Raw genomic sequence first — 22,333 nt, 5'->3', positions numbered from 1 at the left:
CCCTTTGTCTACCAAACCAGATTATTTTTTAAGGACAGCATCGTAAATGTTAATAAAACAAAAGGTACACAAAATAAAGTAGCATTTAAGGGTTGGAATAAAAAGAACGACTAAGCTGTTGCCCAATTGCTATTTTAGTGCAATCTAGTCTAATCTGATCCCTCACTCACGGAGCACCAATACTTTGTGGAAGCCCCTCCAGAATGTGTTTCTTCTGCTGAAACTAGAAGGAATTTACGATCGTGAGGCTTGAGCACGACACAGCTCACACCTGCCTTTATTCTTTCTCGTTGTTCTAGCTGTGGAGAGCCCAGGCAAGGTGGCCTTCAAGGGTTCCAGGTCCCGAGACTCAAGTTTTTTTTTTTTTTTTAAAGATTTTATTTATTTATTTGACAGAGAAAGACACAGCGAGAGAGGGAACACAAACGGGGAGTGGGAGAGGGAGAAGCAGACTCCCTTCCGAGCAGGGAGCCCGATGCGGGACTCGATCCCGGGACTCCGGGATCATGACCTGAGCCGAAGGCAGTCGCTTAACCAACTGAGCCACCCAGGCGCCCCCGAGACTCAAGTTTTGATAGCTTTGTTATTAATCCTGTGAATTCCACCAATATTCATTTTGGCCACACGACCCCAAGATTCCCCTTTCTGTTTAAGATCATTTGAGCTGGGTTTCTTTCGTTGTCCTCAAAAGACTCCCTTTTAAATTGTGTTTTTAAACATGACAACTGTGTCATCAAACCCTCTTGCCAGAACAAGCCTATCCTATCAAGGTTAACCCATTACAGATTTTCTTCAATTCGTGTCTCCCAAGTGCTCTGTAATTGCTCCATCCTCCTCAAAAATCTCTACCAGCTCAGACCTGCCTTAACAATTGGCTTGCAAACATCAGTAACTTCTCATGCACTAGCAACCAATTCTCAATAATTTCCTAACTAGATGGCTTTCAGAGACCCAAACTTTTTTTTTTTTTTTTTTTTAAGATTTTATTTATCTGACACAGAGAAAGAGAGAGCTCAAGCAGGGGGAGCAGCAAGCCGAGGGAGAGGGAGAAGCAGACTCCCCACTGAGCGGAGAGCCCCAGCGGGGCTCCATCCCAGGACCCTGGGATCATGACCTGGGCTGAAGGCAGATGCCCAACTGGCGGGGCCACCCAGGCGTTCCACCAAATGTATCTTCTTACAGGAAGAAAACACCCCCCCCCTTCATGTGGCTCTACAAAACACGTTCCTTCCTCTTGTCTTCAATGAATCTCTATTTCCTTCCACACTGATCTCAAAGTTCACCTTCTTCAGAAAGCCTTCCTTGTTCTTCCTGCATAGATTTAAGAATTTCCTCCTCTCAACTCCCACTGCTATTAGTAAAACCGTGCCCTCTGCAGAGCTTCCATCCCAAACCCAGTGGGGTTTTAATGAACTATTTACTCATTGACTCCCCGCCTTAAACTTTGAGTACTTTGAGGGGCTGCGTTTTATTTTGTCTCTATATTCCCAGTACCCAACATATGACAGCTAATAAAAAAAAAAGTAGTAACAAATGATTTTTTTAAGAATTTATAAAATAAGGACAAGTACGGAAAAAGAAACGATAGCACAGTTTCCTCTCAAGGAAAAAATACTCACCTGTATAAACTATGCTAGCTCGTATATAAATTAGAGCCAACAACAGATGATACAGGTATTCAAAGGGTAGTGTGATCAATAAAGATGCAAAATTTGGGGAGGACTTCATGAAGGAGTGAAGTAAACTCTACAACTGAAGGAACACGGGGATTTAGATCAATGCTGTGGGGCTTTTCCTATTGCTTCAAATTAATTCGAAATGACTTTAACTTAAAATGAAAAAATGTAGTCAACATACAATGTTCAAAAACTCATGGAGAAAATGAACAGAATATAATTCATTATAGAACTCTCTAATAAGGCAAATACTATTGGTTTTCAAATGTTTTATTATGTACACATTTATTTTTAGTTGCTTTTCCAAATGACATCTTAAGCTGAATGCCAATACATAAATCAGAAGTAGCTGAGGAGGGAGGAGGGACTGCAGGGCTCAGAATATTTCCAGTAGAGCAAGGCCTCCTCTAGCTCATCGGTGCCCCATGTCTCTTGCAGGGAACCCCTGAGCTTTTAAAACCTAATTTCAAAAAATCTTTGGAATTGACAATTATCTTATTTTTATGGTAAATAACACATTTCTTTGATGATTTGGAAAAACTTTTTTTTGTTTTTTGTTCTTTTTTTTAAGATTTTATTTATTTATTTGAGAGAGAGAGGAGAGCAAGAGAGAGAACACAAGTGGGGGCGGGGGGAGGGGCAGAGGGAGAAGCAGGCTCCCTGCTGAGCAGGGCGCCCAATGCGGGGCTCGATCCCAGGATCCTGGGATCATGACGTGAGCAGAAGCCAGACACTTAACCGACTGAGCCACCCAGGTGCCCCAAGAACACTTTTTTTTTTTAAAGCCTCAAAAGTTATCAATTCAAAGAAAACAAATATAGAACATTAAGCATTTATTCAGTAGACAAACACTTATCGAATGTCCTCTATCTACCAGATACTGTGTTAAACACATTTGGTCATACGTACACCTATAATATTAAAAATAAGAAAACCACAAATCTGCACAATAGATATATTATCTAAATATATCACAGATCTCTATGACAGTACAGTGGGGTGAGGAAGAAGCTGTGAGAGATTCAGGGAGAAGGAGCTGAGAACAAGAGAAGGAGAGATGAAAAGGGAGTCACAAGCGGAGGACAGGAAGAAAGTCACAGACACACTAGAGAAGGCGCTGGTGGGGGCCTCCCCGCACACCACGTCCAGCCCCTGGCCCTGTAGCTTGCCACAGGCAAGATGGCGCCCCTCCCGCCCCAGGTTCCACAGTGGCATCCTGCCCTGCTTGGCCACCTATTCCCAACCAAATCACTGTGCTTTCTTGGCTCACTCTTTTCTTCCTACTCTGGATATTCCCTGAAGTTCAGACCTCGGTTCCTTCCTCTCTACTTTCTCTGTGAACTGATCTCTTTTGAATACTTCACTTAACCACCGTCAAGCCATCACCTGCCACCTGGGATGTGACCCATAACACATCTCTTCAGACAGTCCACTGTTGTTTCACAGACGCAAAGTTCATCTGTTCTACTCTATCCCAACTTTCCCAGACCCATACAGTGAACATTTACTTAGTCTGAAACTTTTTGCACTGTTCTACAAAATCAGATCTGTCACAATTCTTGTCGACTTTTTTTAAAACTTTTAACCGAAGTACCTATTTTCTTTTCCATGTCCAGTGTCCTGACCTCAGGCCCGGTCACCTTCTCTCACTGTCACACTGCACTAGCTTCTTTACCTCCAAGGTTTTGTCTCACCATTTCCCACACACTGAAAAGTCCTTAATCTACGGATTTCGGCGAGACATCAAACATTCCCAGAACGACTAACGATCCCTACTATTTGATCCCATTCTACGTGTACAACTAGCTTTTACGATCCAACACCTTGGAGCCTTCCTGTGGCTTGGCCAGTGTCCCCATCAACCCTCCAACATGCCATGCTTATGAATGGTGGGGGTTTGTGGCTATGCTCTGTCTTTCCAATTAAATAATCTTTGTTTTCTCCTTTACTTACCCCAAATTCTGTCTTTTTAAAGTAAACTTCAAAATCACACTGTTTCTGTATCTTTCCAGCTTTGTGTGCGTATATAAGCCTCTAAAGTCCCTGAACTCTTGTAGCACTTAATGTCTGCACTGGTTATTTATTTTTTTTTTTTTAAAGATTTTATTTATTTATTTGACAGGGAGAGACACAGCGAGAGAGGGAACACAAGCAGGGAGAGTGGGAGAGGGAGAAGCAGGCTTCCCGCTGAGCAGGGAGCCCGATGTGGGGCTCGATCCCAGGACCCTGGGATCATGACCTGAGCCGAAGGCAGACGCTTAACGACTGAGCCACCCAGGCGCCCCTGCACTGGTTATTTTGCTTATAATCACACACTCCTTTATATTATTCATATTTGTCCTGGTCTGTCCCAAAGGGATGTAGGGCCTTTTATTCAGGGTAACTGTGCATCAGGGAAAAGGAAGTAGTCAGGCCTCTTGGGAACTGCTGGACACTGGTTGCAAACAGATCCTAATTCCAAGAGACTCAAAACATGCTCCACCAGTCAGAGCTGGGGCTTATGGAAGTCAGGTGATGAATGGAGTTATAGCTCATATCCATCTCAGGGCGTCCCTGAGCCTATCCTGCATTTATTTCCCTAGTTGTGGAAGGCGTAATTAGAACAGACATACTCAGCAGCTGGAAGAAGCACTGCATATGTGTTTAGTAAGAAGTCGACTGTTTGACCAAAAAGACATGAATTTTGTAAAGACATCTTGCTTGTGTTTTATAGTATTACTTCTAAATAAAGCAAAAACTTTTGAAGTTAGTTGCATTTTTCCAATTATTGACATATCTACACCCCCTGGTGATCACTTTACGAACAGGATTAAAGCAAAATGCTCGATATCAACATCTGAGCTGGATCTTTTCTACTGAATCCTGAAGTGGTCCATACATCATCTTCAGCTTATCCAGTTTTCTTGATGATATTATTTACTATTTCCTTCCAAGGGTTCAAATATCTTTGAATTATGTTCTTATTAATAGCCTTTGAGTTAGTGATTAGGGCAAATAGTATACGTTTAAATTAGATAACTCACCAAATGTCAACATGTTGAGGATTTTCTTTTTGACAGCGAGGGCAGAAATATGTCATTCTGTTATTCTCTCCTAAGCGACACACTGTTATTTTGCAACAGCACTGACAACAGTTAGGACGCTTATAAACCTTATAGTGTTTAGAGATAACAGATCCCGTTTTATGGCACTAAAAACAAACAAACAACATTATAATATTATCTATAAAACAGTGTTGCTAAGGAGCCAAAGATACATTCCCGAAAGTCACTTCTGAAAATAATCTGTTGAAAATTTACATGTTTGTACCTAAGTCCATATAATCTTTTCTTTCATCTGAAAAAAAGGTAGTGACAAGATTCAGCAATATTTGTCAAACAAGTTTGTGTGAAATAATTAAGCCATTATTTTATAACTTATTAGTATTCAAAATTGTTCTTCGCATAGCATTATCTTTTTATCTAAATGGGATGTAAAAGTTCTACAATTTAAAATGTCTTTTATGCTTTTAAGTTTTTTTAAAATTAAACATAATTATGTGGTTATTAGAAAAAAGACTAGATTAGCTAGAAATCTGATTATTTTTAGAACACTAAAGCTGCTCACTTTCTTTCAACAGGCAAAAACAAAAAATTTATTTCTACAGTGAAAAACCTGAGATCATCTTTTTTCGCTGACCTGACAAAGGATGCTTTTTCATTTTTAATCTCACAAATTCACTAAAAAGGAAAATAAAAATTCAAATGCCTTCCTAGCAAAGAACATGTCCCATTTGGTATACATCTAATTCAAAAGACATTTTGAGGGGCGCCTGGGTGGCTCAGTTGGTTAAGCGACTGCCTTCGGCTCAGGTCATGATCCTGGAGTCCCGGGATCGAGTCCCACATCGGGCTCCCTGCTCGGCAGGGAGTCCATTTCTCCCTCTGACCCTCCCCACTCTCATGTGCTCTCTCTCATTCTCTCTCTCTCAAATAAATAAATAAAATCTTTAAAAAAAAAAAAAAGACATTTTGATATTCTGTCACAGTTTTATTCTACTCATATATTTAAAGCTTCTAAAAAGACAATGTTTTGGGTTTATATCAGCACTGTAAAAATCTCAGGGCGCAGAAATATGACTCGCCATACATAAGTTGAAAATTACACAAACAACTTCTATTGATTTAAGCAAAGTATTAAAATATCCAAAACTTAATCTGGGTCAAAAATGGGTAGTGGTCTACAATCACCTTTCCCTGAAAGAGTAAGTAAGCACACAGAATATTAAAATAGCCATAATGCTCAAGGCAGACTTGTAAAGCAAGAAGTTCGTTAAGACTTTAGGCCAATAAATGAAGACTCCTATCATACCTGCCTTTCTGAACATAGTAAAAATAAAAATTTTGAATACAGAAAATGGACTGTGGAGGGAAAAAAAAAAAGACATACTTATTATACTTTGTTGAAAAGAGAACATGTGTTTTTCTGAACTCTATACATGCACATGTATACACATACATATTACTTTCTAAATTTACAGGTCAACAAGTACTTCATTCTCAAAACAGTCTTTGTGGTAGATAGAAAAATATTATTATCCCATTTTACAGATGAATAAGCTAAACCTAAATTATCTAAATAATCTAAACCACACAGATAGAAAGTGGCAAAATCTGACCTAATTGAGGTCCATTTATTCCAAAGAGTTGAATCTCCCTCTCTCTGGAGTTCCTACATTTTACTTTCAGATGTCCATAAATAGAACAAGAATCTAAGTAAAATGCTAACACTGTTGTTCCCCAACTTAGTATAAAGATAATTTAATACAATTATTGTTAGACGAGTTTAGACTGACCCATGACATGAAATTTCTAGAAGTGAATTATGCCACCCACAGGTCCCTCTCCCTTCCTGTACCTCTACATACTGACCACTAGATGGCTACAAACAGCCTTAACATTTTTGGTGCAATCCAAAGGGAAATAGTTGACATTTTACATAGTAGAAACATTTTTCCTCTTACCCTGTAAAAAAGAATGCTGAAGTCACGTATCATTTTCACAAGGTAATGAGTCTGTTCAGCTGTCAACTGACAAACCTTAAAATAGAAAAACAACTGAGGACAGTTTCATAACTTGTTACTGTTGAAAAATAATACCAATTGCAAGTTCTAAGAAAACTATACACAGATTTAAAGTATATACATTTCTTCTAGATCTCTATTCCTTACACATCTATTTAACGTCATTAACAATGGCTTTAAGTGACGGCACTACATATAAAAAAATACCATTCTTGTTTATAAATTTTAAATACAAGTAATTCTAAATGAGTATCTCTTCTGTATCAGACATCGTCAAAGTCCCAGCATTGTGTGTCAGCCACTTTGAAAAGTCTCGCTGGATTTGCAAAAACAAAACAAAAACAAAAAAAAACAGAAAGAAGGAAGGGAGGGAAAAGGGAAAAATCAGCACAGGAATAGATGACCATCAAGGTCACTATCGAGCTTTAAAAAGATATGAATTTATATACATGTATTAATATCAGAGGACTTGTTAACACCTGGAAGAACTCAGAAATAGCCCTTACTGAAGAATTTTTTGTGTCATGGCCTGGCATAAATCTCAGTGTTATCTTTGTAGGATACAATATCATTTGGCATGTGCTTTCAATGGTGATGTCAGAAAATATCCTGTCTGATGACTTACCCTTGCTTATGTACATGAATGTAAACAAACATCTATATACAATAGAAACAAATTTATCAGTGACTATACAACCTAAAATCATTGAATCAACATAATCATTATGAGAATATTATGTATATTTTTCATTTATTTAAAGTTTAAAACAAACAGTTTGAAACTGAGTTATTTCTTAGCATATCTTATATACTATGTTTAGTCAAATGTTAAACTACTTTTTCAATAATTGCGCATGCGTTTTTAGGTGGCTAATAGCTCAACTTGAGAACTGTCATTAATTTTTAAACTCCCAGACATATGGGCAAATGATCTTTTACTAGATGAAATGGCCTGCTGGATATACAGATAAAAAGTAAATTCCCAGTTTATCATAGATAATGACAGTACTCTGAGTAACAATATTCTGGGTTCTTTTTTTCTAAAACATTTTTCCATTGATGTCTAGATGATTTTAAAAAGCTTGTTCTTATTAATATTCTGTTTCATTACTCCCATGTTACAGAAATTTAACCAACTTGTTCCAAGAGTCAAAAAGCAGAACCTAATCTAGAAAAATCACTAACTGGTTTCTTCGAAAACTTATTTCTTACTGATTTGAATTTAACAAAAACTATCTAGGAAATAATTACAGAAAATCCAAAGGTATCTTTGGACTCATGTAAAAAATGATTTCTTTTAAAGAGACCAGTTGGATGTAGATAAAAGCCCTAAAGTAGAGTTGTTCCCTTAGAAACTAAAATATACATAGCCTTCTACCTGGCTTTGGGTTCTAATCTCTCTTTCTTACAACTTGGCCCTATTAATCACCATTCTCTTTCCTACAATTTTAACCTTTCCCTCCTGACTATTTTTTTCTTATATAAATAAATTTGTGTCTCTGCAGTTGAAGAACCCAAGGAAAATACAACAAACACGGTCCTTGTCCTCACCCCCCCCCCACTCCCAGTGGTCTGTGTTTTCCCTTTATTCCAGTAAAGCTGTTTTACAAGTGCTCCAAATTTTGTTTCCATCTCCCCACTAGTCCCTTATTCCTCAGTCCCCGCTCCCCAACTGCAATGCTTATTCCCTCGAAACAGCATTTGCTAATGTCAAAGTAGCGAGAAATAGGAATACAGGAGTGTGTATAGAGTGTGAATTTATTTATTTATTTATTTATTTATTAAAGATTTTATTTATTTATTTGAGAGAGAGACTGAGAGAGAGCATGAGAGGGGGAGGGTCAGAGGGAGAAGCAGACTCCCCGCCGAGCAGGGAGCCCGATGCGGGACTCGATCCCGGGACTCCAGGGATCATGACCTGAGCCGAAGGCAGTAGCTTAACCAACTGAGCCACCCAGGCGCCCCTCCTCCAGGCATTTTATTTTAAAGATTTTATTTATTTATTTGAGAGAGAGAATGAGATAGAGTGAGCATGAGAGGGGGGAGGGTCAGAGGGAGAAGCAGACCCCCCGCTGAGCAGGGAGCCCCATGCGGGACTCGATCCCGGGACTCCAGGATCATGACCTGAGCCAAAGGCAGTTGCTTAGCCAACTGAGCCACCCAGGCGCCCATAGAGTGTGAATTTAATATGCCAGGTATGAAGAGCAAGTTGTGAGCTTACTTCATTCCTACACCCAAAAAATAATTCCTGAATGCCTTCCTTGTGCTAGACACCACGTTCTAGAGGCTTGGATCCATCCTGTGAACACAACAGATACCTTCCTCATAAGAGATGGCGATGTAGCAGGAAGAGACAGATTTTAAATAATAAATCTAACAAGTAAAAATTAGGTTATGTTCGAAAGTGATGAATGGTATGGGGCAAATACAAAGCAAAGCAAGTTATAGAAGACAGGGAAGGTGAAGTGGGAGGAGGGGACACACGGAGTGGACAGTGTTGGATGCGTTGAGAAGCTGACACGAACAAAGACCACAGAAGTCTCTCTTTGGGGACAATGTTTTACTGAAACACAGACTTGAGTGTTCCATGTTGGTCCCTCAACAGTATCTAAAAATACAGAATTGGGGGGCGGAGCAAGATGGCAGAGGAGTAGGAGACCTGGATTTCGTCTCCTCTCAGGAATTCAGCTGGATAGGGATCAAACCATTCTGAACACCTACGAAGTCAACAGGAGATCGAAGAAAAGAAGAGCAACAACTCTCTGAACAGAAAAGCGACCACTTTCTGGAAGGTAGGACGTGCGGAGAAGTGAATCCGAGGCGATATTCGGAAGGATAGACGACGGGGGAGGGGACCTCCAGCCGCTTCTGGCAAGTGATAGAGCCGCAGAGAACAAAATCGGAACTTTTAGAAGTCTGCTCTGCTGAGGGACGTCGCTCCAGTGGCTAAGCAGGGGGTGGAAACCTCGTGGGACAGTGTGGTCTCAGGACCCTCGGGGTCACAGAAAGACCGGGGGTGCCTGAGTGCGGCAGAGCTCCCGGGCATCGGAGCAGGGAAGCCGGCTGCAGAGACGGAGCCCAGGCCCGGGCTCTCAGCTCGGGGTTGCCATAAACCGTGATCTGCGGCACAGTCGGGCCCCTGCTCCTCCAGCAGGGACCCAACAAGCGGCAGATCCGGGGAGACTCACCTTCCTCCCCTGGGAGGAGCAGCATGGGAGCGCACCGCAGGGATCTGCTGGGTTTGGAGACTCCACCAGGGGTCGGGTGCCAGAGATAGAAACGCGCGGTCACAGGCCGGGTGAGCATGGAGTGCGGCCAGACACCAGGGAGACGGGAGTGACTGACTGCTCTTCTCTGGGGGCTCACTGAGGAGCGGGGCCCTGAGTTCTCAGCTCCTCCAGGGCGGAGATTGGGAGGCCGCCGTTTTCACTCTCCGCCTCCAAAGATGTACGGAAAGCTTGCAGGAACAAAGGCTCCCGAGGGCAAACCCGAGCAGATTACTTAGTCCGGCCCAGGAAAGGGCAGGGCAATTCCGCCTCTGGCAGACATTTGGAAACCACGGCAACAGGCCCCTGCCCCAGAAGATCAGCGAGAACAGGAGCCAAGACCAGGTTTACCTATCAATGAGAAGAGCAGAACTCCAGCACTAGGGGAATAATGCACATAGAATCCAGGCTTTTTTACCATGATTCTTTAGTCTTTCAAAGTTAATTTTTTTTTAACTGTCTTTTTTTTCTAATTTTTCTTTTTCCCTTTTTCAACCAACATCTTATCAATCCCTTTTTTAAAAAACATTTTTATTTTTCATTTTTAGAGTCATATTCTATCCCTTCATAGTAGATACCCTTATTTTTGGCATATATATATATAAGTTGTTCTCTCTTTAAAATTTTGAGATAGTTTCTTTTTTTTTTTTATTCTTATGTTAATCCCCATACATTACATCATTAGTTTTAGATGAAGTGTTCCATGATTCATTGTTTGTGCATAACACCCAGTGCTCCATGCAGAGAGATAGTTTCTTCTAACAGATCAAAATATACCCTAAATCTCTAGCATATGGTTTTGTTCTACTCTCTTGCCTGATCACATTCTCTCCCTTTTTTTTTTAAATCCTCTTCTTTTTTCAAACAACTTCTTATCAATTCCTTTTATAAAACTTTTTATAATTTTCATCTTTACAGTCATATTCCATCCCTTCATCATTTCAACCCTTATTTTGGTACATATATAAGTTTTTCTTCCTTTAAAATTTTGGGAGGCACTTTCTTCTATCAGACCAAAATAAACCCAAAATCTAGTGTGTGGCACTGATCTATGTACCAGCTTGATCATATTTGATCATATTCTGGTTTTTTTGGTTTTGTTCTGTTTTTGTTTGTTTTTATCTTTATCTTTTTCTTTTTTTTTCTTTTTTTTTTTTTCTTTCTCTTCCTTTTCCTCCGGCTTCAGTTCTTTTCTGATTTGTTTACAGTATATTTTCTGGGAACGTTGTTACCCTGTTAGCATTTTGTTCTCTCATTAATCTATTCTCCTCTGCACAAAATGACAAGACGGAAAAAATCACCTCAACAAAAAGAACAAGAGGTAGTACCGACTGCCAGGGACCTACTCAATACGGACATTAGTACAATGTCAGATCTAGAGTTCAGAATCATCACTTTAAAGATACTCGCTGGGCTTGAAAAAAGCATGGAAGTTATTAGATAAACCCTTTCTGGAGAAGTAAAAGAATTAAAATCTAACCAAGTAGAAATCAAAAAGGCTGTTAATGAGGTGCAATAAAAAAATGGGGGCGCTAACTGTTGGATAAATGAGGCAGAAGAGGGAATCAGTGATATAGAAGACCAAATGATAGAAAATAAAGAAGCTGAGAAAAAGAGAGATAAACAACTACTGGATCATGAGGGCAGAATTCAAGAGATAAGCGATACCATAAGACGAAACAACATTAGAATAATTGGGATCCCAGAAGAAGAAGAAAGAGAGAGAGGAGCAGAAGGTATAATGGAGCAAATTATAGCAGAGAACTTCCCTAATTTGGGGAAGGAAACAGGCATCAAAATCCAGGAGGCACAGAGAACCCCTCTCAAAATCAACAAACAGGTCAACACCCCGACATCTAATAGTAAAACTTACGAGTCTCATAGACAAAGAGAAAATCCTGAAAGCAGCTCGGGAGAAGAGATCTGTAACCTACAATGGTAGAAACATTAGATTGGCAACAGCCGTATCCACAGAGACCCGGCAGGCCAGAAAGGACAGGCAGGATATATTCAGAGCACTAAATGAGAAAAATATGCAGCCAAGAATACTATATCCAGCTAGGCTGTCATTGAAAATTGAAGGAGAGATAAAAAGCTTCCAGGACAGGGCGCCTGGGTGGCTTAGTCGGTTAAGCGACTGCCTACGGCTCAGGTCATGAACCCAGGGTCCTGGGATCAAGTCCCACATTGGGCTCCCTGCTCTGCGGGGAGCCTGCTTCTCTCTCTCCCACTCCCCCTGCTGGTGTTCCCTCTCTTGCTGTGTCTCTCTCTGTCAAATAAATAAATAAAATCTTTAAAAAAAAAAAAAAAGCTTCCAGGACAAACAAAAACTAAAGGAATTTGCAAACACAAAACCAGACACAAAGAAATGGAAAAACGTTCCATGCTCATGGATTGGAAGAACAAATATTGTGAAGATGTCAATGCCACCTAGAGCAATCTGCACATTCAATGCAATCCCCATCAAAATACCATCCACTTTTTTCAAAGAAATGGAACAAATAATCCTAAAATTTGTATGGAACCAGAAAAGACCCCGAATAGCCAGAGGAATGTTGAAAAAGAAAAGCAAAGCTGGCGGCATCACAATTCCGGACTTCCAGCTCTAACAAAGCTGTCATCATCAAGACAGTATGGTACTGGCACAAAAACAGACACATAGATCAATGGAACAGAATAGAGAGCCCAGAAATGGACCCTCAACTCTATGGTCAACTCATCTATGACAAAGCAGGAAAGAATGTCCAATGGAAAAAAGACAGTCTCTTCAACAAATGGTGTTGGGAAAACTGGACAGCCACATGCAGAAGAATGAAACTGGACCATTTCCTTACACCACACACAAAAATAGACTCCAAATGGTTGAAAGACCTCAATGTGAGACAGGAGTCCATCCAAATCCTAAAGGAGAACACAGGCAGCAACCTCTTCGACCTCAGCCGAAGTAACTTCTTCCTAGAAACATCGCCAAAGGCAAGGGAAGCAAGGGCAAAAATGAACTATTGGGACTTCATCAAGATAAAAAGCTTTTGCACAGCAAAGGAAACAGTCAACAAAACCAGAAGACAACTGACAGAATGGGAGAAGATATTTGCCAATGACATATCAGATAAAGGGCTAGTATCCAAAATCTATAAAGAACTCATCAAACTCAACACCCAAAGAACAAAGAATCCAATCAAGAAATGGGCAGAAGACATGAACAGACATTTTTCCAAAGAAGACATCCAAATGGCCAACAGACACATGAAAAAGTGCTCAACATCGCTCGGCATCAGGGAAATCCAAATCAAAACCTCAATGAGATACCACCTCACACCAGTCAGAATGGCTAAAATTAACAAGTCAGGAAACGACAGATGTTGGCGGGGATGCGGAGAAAGGGGAACCCTCCTACACTGTTGGTGGGAATGCAAGCTGGTGCAGCCACTCTGGAAAACAGTATGGAGGTTCCTCAAAAAGTTGAAAATGGAGCTACCATACGATCCAGCAATTGCACTACTGGGTATTTACCCCAAAGATACAAATGTAGGGATCCGAAGGGGTACGTGCACCCTGATGTTTATAGCAGCAATGTCCACAATAGCCAAACTGTGGAAAGAGCCAAGATGTCCATTGACAGATGAATGGATAAAGAAGATGTGGTATATATATATAAAATGGAATATTATGCAGCCATCAAAAGGAATGAGATCTTGCCATTTGCAACGACGTGGATGGAACTGGAGGGTGTTATGCTGAGCGAAATAAGTCAGAGAAAGACATGTATCATATGACCTCACTGATATGAGGAATTCTTAATCTCAGGAAACAAACTGAGGGTTGCTGGAGTGGGGGGTGGGGTGGGGGGGACAGGGTGGCTGGGTGATAGACACTGGGGAGGGTATGTGCTATGGTGAGCGCTGTGAATTGTGCAAGACTATTGAATCACAGATCTGTACCTCTGAAACAAATAATGCAATATATGTTAAGAAAAAAAAAAAAAGAAGATAGCAGGAGGGGAAGAATGACCTGTTAATTTTAGCCATTCTGACTGTTGTGAGGTGGTATCTCATTGAGGTTTTGATTTGGATTTCCCTGACACCGAGCGATGTTGAGCACTTTTTCATGTGTCTGTTGGCCATTTGGATGTCTTCTTTGGAAAAATGTCTGTTCATGTCTTAATCTTAGGAAACAAACTGAAGGTTGCTGGAGTCGGGGGTGGGGTGGGAGGGATGGGGTGACTGGGTGATAGACACTGGGGAGGGTATGTGCTCTGGTAAGTGCTGTGAATTGTGCAAGACTGTTGAATCTCAGATCTGTACCTCTGAAACAAATAATGCAATATATGTTAAGAAAAAAAAAAAAAGAAGATAGCAGGAGGGGAAGAATGAAGGGGGGGAAATTGGAGGGGGAGAGGAACCATGAGAGACGATGGACTCTGAAAAACAAACTGAGGGTTCTCGAGGGGAGGGGGGTGGGAGGATGGGTTAGCCTGGTGGTGGGTATTGAGGAGGGCACGTTCTGCATGGAGCACTGGGTGTTATGCACAAACAATGAATCATGGAACACTACATCTAAAACTAATGATGTAATGTATGGTGATTAACAATAAAAAAAATAAAAAATAAAATAAAAAAATAAAAATACAGAAATCATTTTAAAAAAATACTTATGACCTACTTTAAGAGCTGGGTGGAGGCCACTGTCAAAGAGAGCTTCGTTTTTGATGATGTTCCCTACCCCAGGCAACACTTTCTGGTCCATTAACACATCACACAGCATCCGTCCTTTCTGCTTCTTAACTTCACTTTCTGCTCTTGAGATACTAAATTTAGGGGAACATACATCTAATTCTTCCATCATTCTTACTCTCTGTTGGCTTTCTGTGGAGTTTCTGTAGCAACGAATATAAAACACATTAATCATATGTCTAGTTATAATTTCACAAAGTGTCATTTAAAAAGAGCTTTGATATAAACACTTTCTGTTAATCGGGGTATGAGTTATAGAGCCAAACAATGAAGACCCTAACGAACTAGATTATCTGAAGGCGCTGTCAAAATGAGGTTTTATCAGTTATAGACCATTTTTAAAACATCTATCTATCTCCACATTTCAAACCAAACTGCAGACTCATCACTGCAATTTTTCAGCTGAAGTACTTTTCTTTTCTTTTTTTTTTTTACCTGAGTTCTACTGATGAGTCAAAGAAACAAATCAGATCTTTGGTGAGCTGTACTTCAAAAACAGGAGAAACTCCATTTTTATTTTTATGCTGAGGTGGATTAATCATGATGGACCCTTTCATTCCAAAATGAATCCTGAAACAACATCAAGCGCAGTTTTGAGTGGCAGAAAGTACATAGTGTACCTAATTTTTGTTCCTTCATTTCACTTTTTGGATTATAAGCAAACAAATGTTAGTCAAGATAGGCACTTTTAGGGGGCAAAAAATATAGCCAATATTATATCTTTTTCTGCTATGGTTTTGTATCCTCATAAAACTAGAAGAGGTGACAATTCAGTTTTTCAAACCACAAATAAAATAAATTCCTAGAGAGATAATAGGGTCTGACAATAAGCCCAAGAATACATACCCTGTTCTTCTTTTCTTGTCAGATGAAGTACTTTTATTCATGCAACAGTCTAGTGTTTCAGCTTTCTCTCAGATTCAAAGGCTTTGCATGAGATGAGGCTAAATTTAAATTGCCTACTGTTTTGTTTTTTTGGTTTTTTTTTTTAATAAATTCTACAAAGCCACTGACATTCAAATTCTATATTTCTAGCCACAATGGATGGGAAATGTTTACCTACTCCAAAATGATATCTACATTTTAAGACACTCTTTTTTCCCCCTTGCTCTGGGATACACAATGAAACAATTTTTTGCAAAATCTTATGCATCAAAAGAGAAGAAAACAAGTCAAAATGCTATTGTCTTCAGTTCTTTTAGTTTTCTCTTACCTTTATATGTATTGGGAAGAGGGGATTTATAAATATTTACGGTTAGCTTGAAAGCCACAATGCAGTGATGAAAAATTTATAACCTTTCAGTTTTTATAGGATTGATTAGCATGTCCAGTAAAAAACAAAGAAAAAGAGAGAGAGAGAGAGAGAGAGAAAGTGGTTTTATGAGACCTCTGATGATGAAGATCAAAATGATTCTCAAGATGAAATACTGTGTTCCGCCTTTTAAATCCTTCTCCTTCTAGCTTTGTTGAGTTAATAAATATGGCTCTTTTGGCATCAAATGTTACTGCACTGTGCTTCTAATTCCAAAGCACCATGTTATAGTATTGTACAAGGTTAACCAGTCTAACTTTAAAAATGTGGGTTTTAAACTCTGTGTGCCCTACTATCAATCATAAATGCATTTTACATGCCCCATAGTTCTTGACAGGAAAAATGTGTGCCTGTAAGTACTCCATAATTTAGCTTATGGAGGTTCAACCCCAGTGAAAGGTGTACAACTGTCATGCCCAGAAGCCATCATATCTAAAATCTTTTCAGCTGCATGGCTCATAAAGTGGATTCTAAATCACTTTCTATAATGAAACTGCATCCACATTAAAAATCTCAAAGGTTAAGACCCAAATGAAATGCAGGAGTACCCCCCCCATAAGAACTCTGAATCAAATTATGCTTTTTTTGGCCTTATTAAATCTATTCAATTTAGAAAAAAATACGCATAAAAATCAAAATTTTTAGTTCATTCTTATTTACTTTATTATTATTAAATAGCAAACTGTTGTGATAATTGAGCCCAAATCAACCAACAAATGTTGGGTTTATTGTTAAGTACCTTTTACATTAGTCTGAGAAATATACACCACTATCATGGAAATTTTTTGGCACAGTAACATCTGTACTGTTATAACAATTGCCATATTGATCTTTTATAGACCAGGACATAGGCTCATATCACATTTACATTGAAGAGTTCGATCTGCTTTTCAAGATTCCTCATTATAATCAACTTAGTTTAAGAAAATTTTATTAGATCCTTATTTCTAACTCTTTATCCTCTCAAATCCCTTCCACCCCCAACCCAACTGGTTACCTAAGATCATTTACTCTGCATAACATGACTGCCTGCCAATAGTGGGCATTAGGCCCAACTTTGAGTTGGTGTCTTGTTCCTTCCTCAGATCTTGTGTTTTGACATAGTTGAATCAGAAATGGACACCCGAGTCAAGCTAGTCAAGCCAGGTACCAATCCAGTACCTGGATTCATCTGCCTTCTCCTGACGAATTTATGGATTTGGGCTGCAGAGAGATCAGTTTCCCATTAGTACTAGGAGATCCAGCATGGGAACTGTCTACGGGAATGTTACCCAACATGGGCAGCAGAGAAGCCAAGGGAGGCTTGTCTATAGAAAGGAAGAGTACAGCAGAATTCAGTGAGGGACAGAATCAAAAAATGCAGAGACCTCATAGCAGTTAGCTTTTGCTTCCAATTCTGCCTGAAACCTGACCGCATTATCTTCAGGTAAGATACCCCATAATCTTGTAAGAAATAATTACCAAACTCATTTAAGTTGGGCTTTTGTCACTTACAACCAAAGTTCTAACATAAAAATTATGTCCAAACTAAACACTTAAGTGATATTAAGAAAATGCCTCTAGTTAGACATAACTTCCTAAAACAAATCAGTAAATAAGACCTGATACTATTTTAAACATCAGCCACATGCTTCCAGGTTATCACTATGAGAATGATCAGAATGATCAGAACATCCTTAAGCAAACATAAGTAGCATAAATAATGGCATTGTCACAGGTTCATCTGAGTGACAACTAACTATACATTGCTAATAAGGCAACTGTTTATGAAAATTATCAAGTGGTCAAAAGTGACCTAAGGATAATAATGAGTGTAAAATAGTTGAATATAATTATTGTAAAGCTTATGCTAGGAATTCAAAGAAAAAAAGTTATAAAACAATATGGAATGAACCATGTTAAAAAAGGAACAGGGAGTTCTGCATCTACTTAGGGTGCAGAAGCTCAAAGGACATAGAGCTCCTATCCTAACATGGAGAGAAAAGTCATATTATTTACAGAACCGTAAATTCTCTTGAACCCATCAGAGACATGAGGCTGCAGGGAGCCAGGTGAGCTAAATTCCAAAGAGTAACAAGCCCCTTCCCCCTCCATGGGGAAAGACAGACACACAAATTATTTTACCTGTGGCAGAGTACAGGCAGAAGAGACAGCTATGGTAAAAGTAGGTAAGAAGGAAACAGCTAAAATTTTCCACAAACTTCTAAATACTGGGCGTGGCTAGTATAACTGTTTAGAATCCCTGGAGTCCCAGACACAAGGAGAGCATGGGCTCACACGTAAGCTCTTGTCCACAGGTATGCACCAGTTGGGCGTGACAAAGATGAGTCCTGGGAGGGGATGGACAGAGCCACTCTTGGTGACATGGCACCGGTCCGTAGCCAAGGGAGAGGTCCAGCCAAAAGCCCTCTGTCCCTGAAGGAATAACAGGAAGCCTCGTGCACACACAGTCAGTCTTGCACCGGGCAGCAAACAGAAGCAGGAGGCCACGGGGGAGGGCAGGAAAGTGTTTGCCACCAGGCTCAGGCCAAATGCACTCTGCTGAGGATGAGCAGAGCAAAAGACATCTGTCTTTAGGGGTGAGGTAGGGCATCAGCTTTGTCACGGAATCCTGCAGTGAAATGTGGAGACATCTGTTCCCACTGAGAGAGAGGAAGGAAATGCTCTTTTACTGGAGATCACCCACACATGGAAGGAAGAATTTGACTGCCTTGGGGAGGAAAGGATCAGTAGCTCTGAGAAAGTGCAACCCTGAGGTCAGTGAGCACAGGGCCTAAGATTAAGGCTGGTCTAGAAGAACCATTTTCCCCATCATGGACTTCTCCCTGAAAAATGGACAACAGCAGTATACCACTGGGGTGGGAGTGGAGGAGGGGAGGGGAAGCATGTGGAGAAATCCCCTTGTGATACGAATACCCAGGGTCTGCTAAATGCTGCGAGTAGAGGGCAGAAACACAGAGAACCAGCTCCAGCTACACCAGGCCACACTCGAGGCATAAAGAAGTCGGAGCCCCTGAAGTTTTTGATGTCACTGGTGCACCAAAGCCAACTACAAACGACAAAATCCAAACCAAGCTCAACTACTCATCCCCTGCACTAATGACCTGATAGAAGAGGCATTACTATTTTTGAGGTTAAATATTATTTAATTCAGTTCTACTGTTCCTCTAAACATGACTATCTAGAATTCAAAAAAATTATGACACATAAGGAAAAAACAACAACAAAGGGACTCAATGTCAAGAGATAAAACAGCCAACAGAGCCAGACCCAAAGATGTGCCAGATGTTGGAACTATGAGGCAGATAATTTAAAATCAACTTAACAATTAAAATTACAGTTGTCAATTGAGAATACCATGCCAGGTAATTCTGCTATGATAAGATCTCTAACCTTCCACAACTACTATAATGCTGCACATGCATTTTATGCTAACATGTTTCCAGGCTTTTATAACCTTGCACAGAGGTGTGGATAAATCTACAAAATCAGAGCCAAGGCAGGCCATGAATGGGACATTCTCTATCGTATGGCCAGTTGTAGATGCTTCCCACTCATGACAGATTTCTATATGCCTTCAAATAAGAAAGCATCAGTAACCAAGATCCTGCAAATCCACATCTAGGAATTTATCCTAAGAAAACATCAAAATGGTAAAAGATATATGCTCAAGGACGTTAACTTCAGAGTTATTCATTAGAGTGAAAAATGGGGGAAAATTCTAATCAGTAGTGATGATATCATGATCTGTGCATATGTAATATAAATTATGTATGAATATATGGTATATACACAATTTATATTTTATCTATGATATTTATAAAAACTGTTAAATGTGCCCCTTTTTGGTGGTAATAATTATGGGTGGTATTTATTTTTGCCGTTAGACTTTTTGGAACTATCTTAATGTTTTATAATTGACTTTTAGATTACTTTTAAAATAAGAGAAAAAATGCAATAAAATGATGTGTATTATTAAATAAAGCAAGAAAAGGAAAGCAGAACTAGTAATCATGTAGGCTGTCAGGTGCAGAAAGGAAAGCCAATGAAAAAGGTAAAGATTTCTAGATTTTCTCCAGTTACACCTGAAAGCATCATGGTAACTGAAATAGAAAATAAAAATTTCAAAATCTACCATTTCAAAACTAAAGATGTTTCATTTTCTGCCTGTAGATTACTTTTAATGGTTAGTTTTCTTATTTTCTCTTTCTTTCTCTCCTGCTTCCTTCCTTCTCTCCTTCATTTATTTTATTTTTTTTTTAAAGATTTATTTATTTATTTGAGAGAGCGAGAATGAGAGAGAGAGAGTACATGAGATGGGGGAGGGTTAGAGGGAGAAGCAGGCTCCTCACCGAGCAGGGAGCCCAATGCGGGACTCGATCCCGGGACTCCAGGATCATGACCTGAGCCGAAGGCAGTCACTTAACCAACTGAGCCACCCAGGCGCTCCCTCTCCTTCATTTAAATCGAGGTGTCATTGACATATAACATTAAATTAGTTTCACGTGTACAACATAATGATTCAGTATTTGTAGACACTGCAAAATGATCACCACAATTAAATCTAGTTAACATCAGTCACCAAACACAGTTACATTTCTTTCTTGTGATGAGAACTTTTAAGATCTACTCTCTTTGCAACTTTCAACTCTGCGGCACAGTATTGTGAAACACGGTGGTCCCCGTGCTGTATGTCACATCCCCAGGACTTATTTCCTATCTGGAAGTTTGTGCCTTTTGATAATGGTCAGTTTTCTTAAATTGCGGGTGACAGAAACCCAACTCAAACAGGTTTAGGCACTAAGGAATACTTAGTAGCTCACAGGATCTGAGGGAGGGTTGAAGAATCAAGCTGTAGGAAAGGAAGGAAAGCAGCTGGATCTCAGAAACAGATGGAAGGAGGGGCTAGAAGGCCTTTAGGATTCTCAGCTTTGTGCAGGCTGGTTTTATTTCTCACCACCTCACAAGCCAAGTAACACGGCCACCTACAAGTCCTAAGGCCTCACATCCTAGCTTCCCTACGTTACAGAGCCTGACCCTCCTTGGCTCCAGATGAGGAAATCTCATGGAAGAACCGCACTGACCCAACTGACAATGTACGAGACAGAAGGTCCGGTAAGATCGTGCTAGAGTTAACTTGAACTCTGTGGTCAGTGTGACCGGATGACCAGTTTCCAGAAGGAACGCTGTCCCTAAAAGACAAGTGAGCATGTTGGGCAGACAGAAAGCAGGACTGACCACGCTTCAAGTATCTGATTTCATTTAGAACTTTTATCACGCTTCAATTTTTCTAACATGGTAACGTGGCAGATCACAAAAACTATGTCTAAGCTGTAAAACCCTTTTCTGAGTAGTGTAGAATAGACTCCTTAAAGATTGTTTCACAAACTACAAAGAACTGTCACATTATCTCATGCATTGCTGTTTCAAGGATCAGATTACTTAAACTCCAATAAATTACAAAATGGATAATGTATAAGGCTTCTCTAAAATGGCAAAGCCTGTAAAATATTTTGGATATGCTTCCGGAAGAGGATCATTGCAAGCCATCAGAGTCATATAAATCACAAATTGGAAATAGCAAAGTGTTTTGGAAAGAGAGATTCATTAAAAAAATATATCTTTTAAATGCGAGTCCAAAATGTAACAGCTGGGTTCATTTTGATGGAAAATGGCAGCTTCCAGGGTGGGTGTGTCTGAGTGAATAGACGGGTAGATACATGCCCACACAGTACTGATAATGTATATACATCCACAGTTAACAGAGGTTATATTTGGGAGTGAGAGTGTGAATATATAAATTTATCCTTGCTTGTTCCTTATGCCTCAGTTTTCTCAAATGAGTATTTGTTACATATACAGCCAAAAAATTAAAAATGATCTGTGTTTTGTTAAAGATGACGAGCTTCTTTAAAGCATTCAGGAGTATAGGTATTAATCACAAATAACACCACAACTGTGCTCCAAGAATAAATGCATATCAAATAATTTTTTGCATTCTATGGCACTTTTAGGATCAACTTGAGCACTTTGATAAATCTTTTAGTAACAGAAATAGTTACTCTGATTTGTATCTCTCTGAAGTGTGGATTTTTGCATGACAGATTCTCTCTCAGAGGGCTAGGTCGGTATTCTATTTCCGTGACAAATGAATCCTAGGAAGATTCATGGCCTGCCCTGTAAGATGCATTAAAATCCAGGGCAATTTTAACTGTAAAAAGGTGCGCATTAAGAGGTAAATGTAAGTGAGCATTAAGCGTGTTTCCTGCTACATGCTCTCTAAA

At 39.7% G+C, this 22,333-nt stretch overlaps 1 protein-coding gene across 1 annotated transcript in view; it reads right to left on the bottom strand.

Annotated features, from left to right (window-relative positions):
- Positions 1-22,333, bottom strand: part of NEIL3 (nei like DNA glycosylase 3) — a 52,427-nt gene that overhangs the window by 14,189 nt on the left and 15,905 nt on the right. The window contains exons 3-6 of the mRNA XM_021694248.1: positions 15,173-15,307; positions 14,667-14,880; positions 6,679-6,753; positions 4,700-4,866 (exon numbers count right to left, since the gene is read on the bottom strand). Of these exons, the coding sequence (XP_021549923.1) occupies positions 4,700-4,866; positions 6,679-6,753; positions 14,667-14,880; positions 15,173-15,307 (591 nt within the window). The remainder of the gene's footprint in view (positions 1-4,699; positions 4,867-6,678; positions 6,754-14,666; positions 14,881-15,172; positions 15,308-22,333) is intronic.

This window comes from Neomonachus schauinslandi, chromosome 2, assembly GCF_002201575.2.
Source record: "Neomonachus schauinslandi chromosome 2, ASM220157v2, whole genome shotgun sequence".
Classification (NCBI taxonomy): domain Eukaryota; kingdom Metazoa; phylum Chordata; class Mammalia; order Carnivora; family Phocidae; genus Neomonachus; species Neomonachus schauinslandi.
The sequence above is the reverse complement of the archived record's forward strand: the minus strand, read 5'-3'. Positions and strand labels throughout refer to the sequence as shown.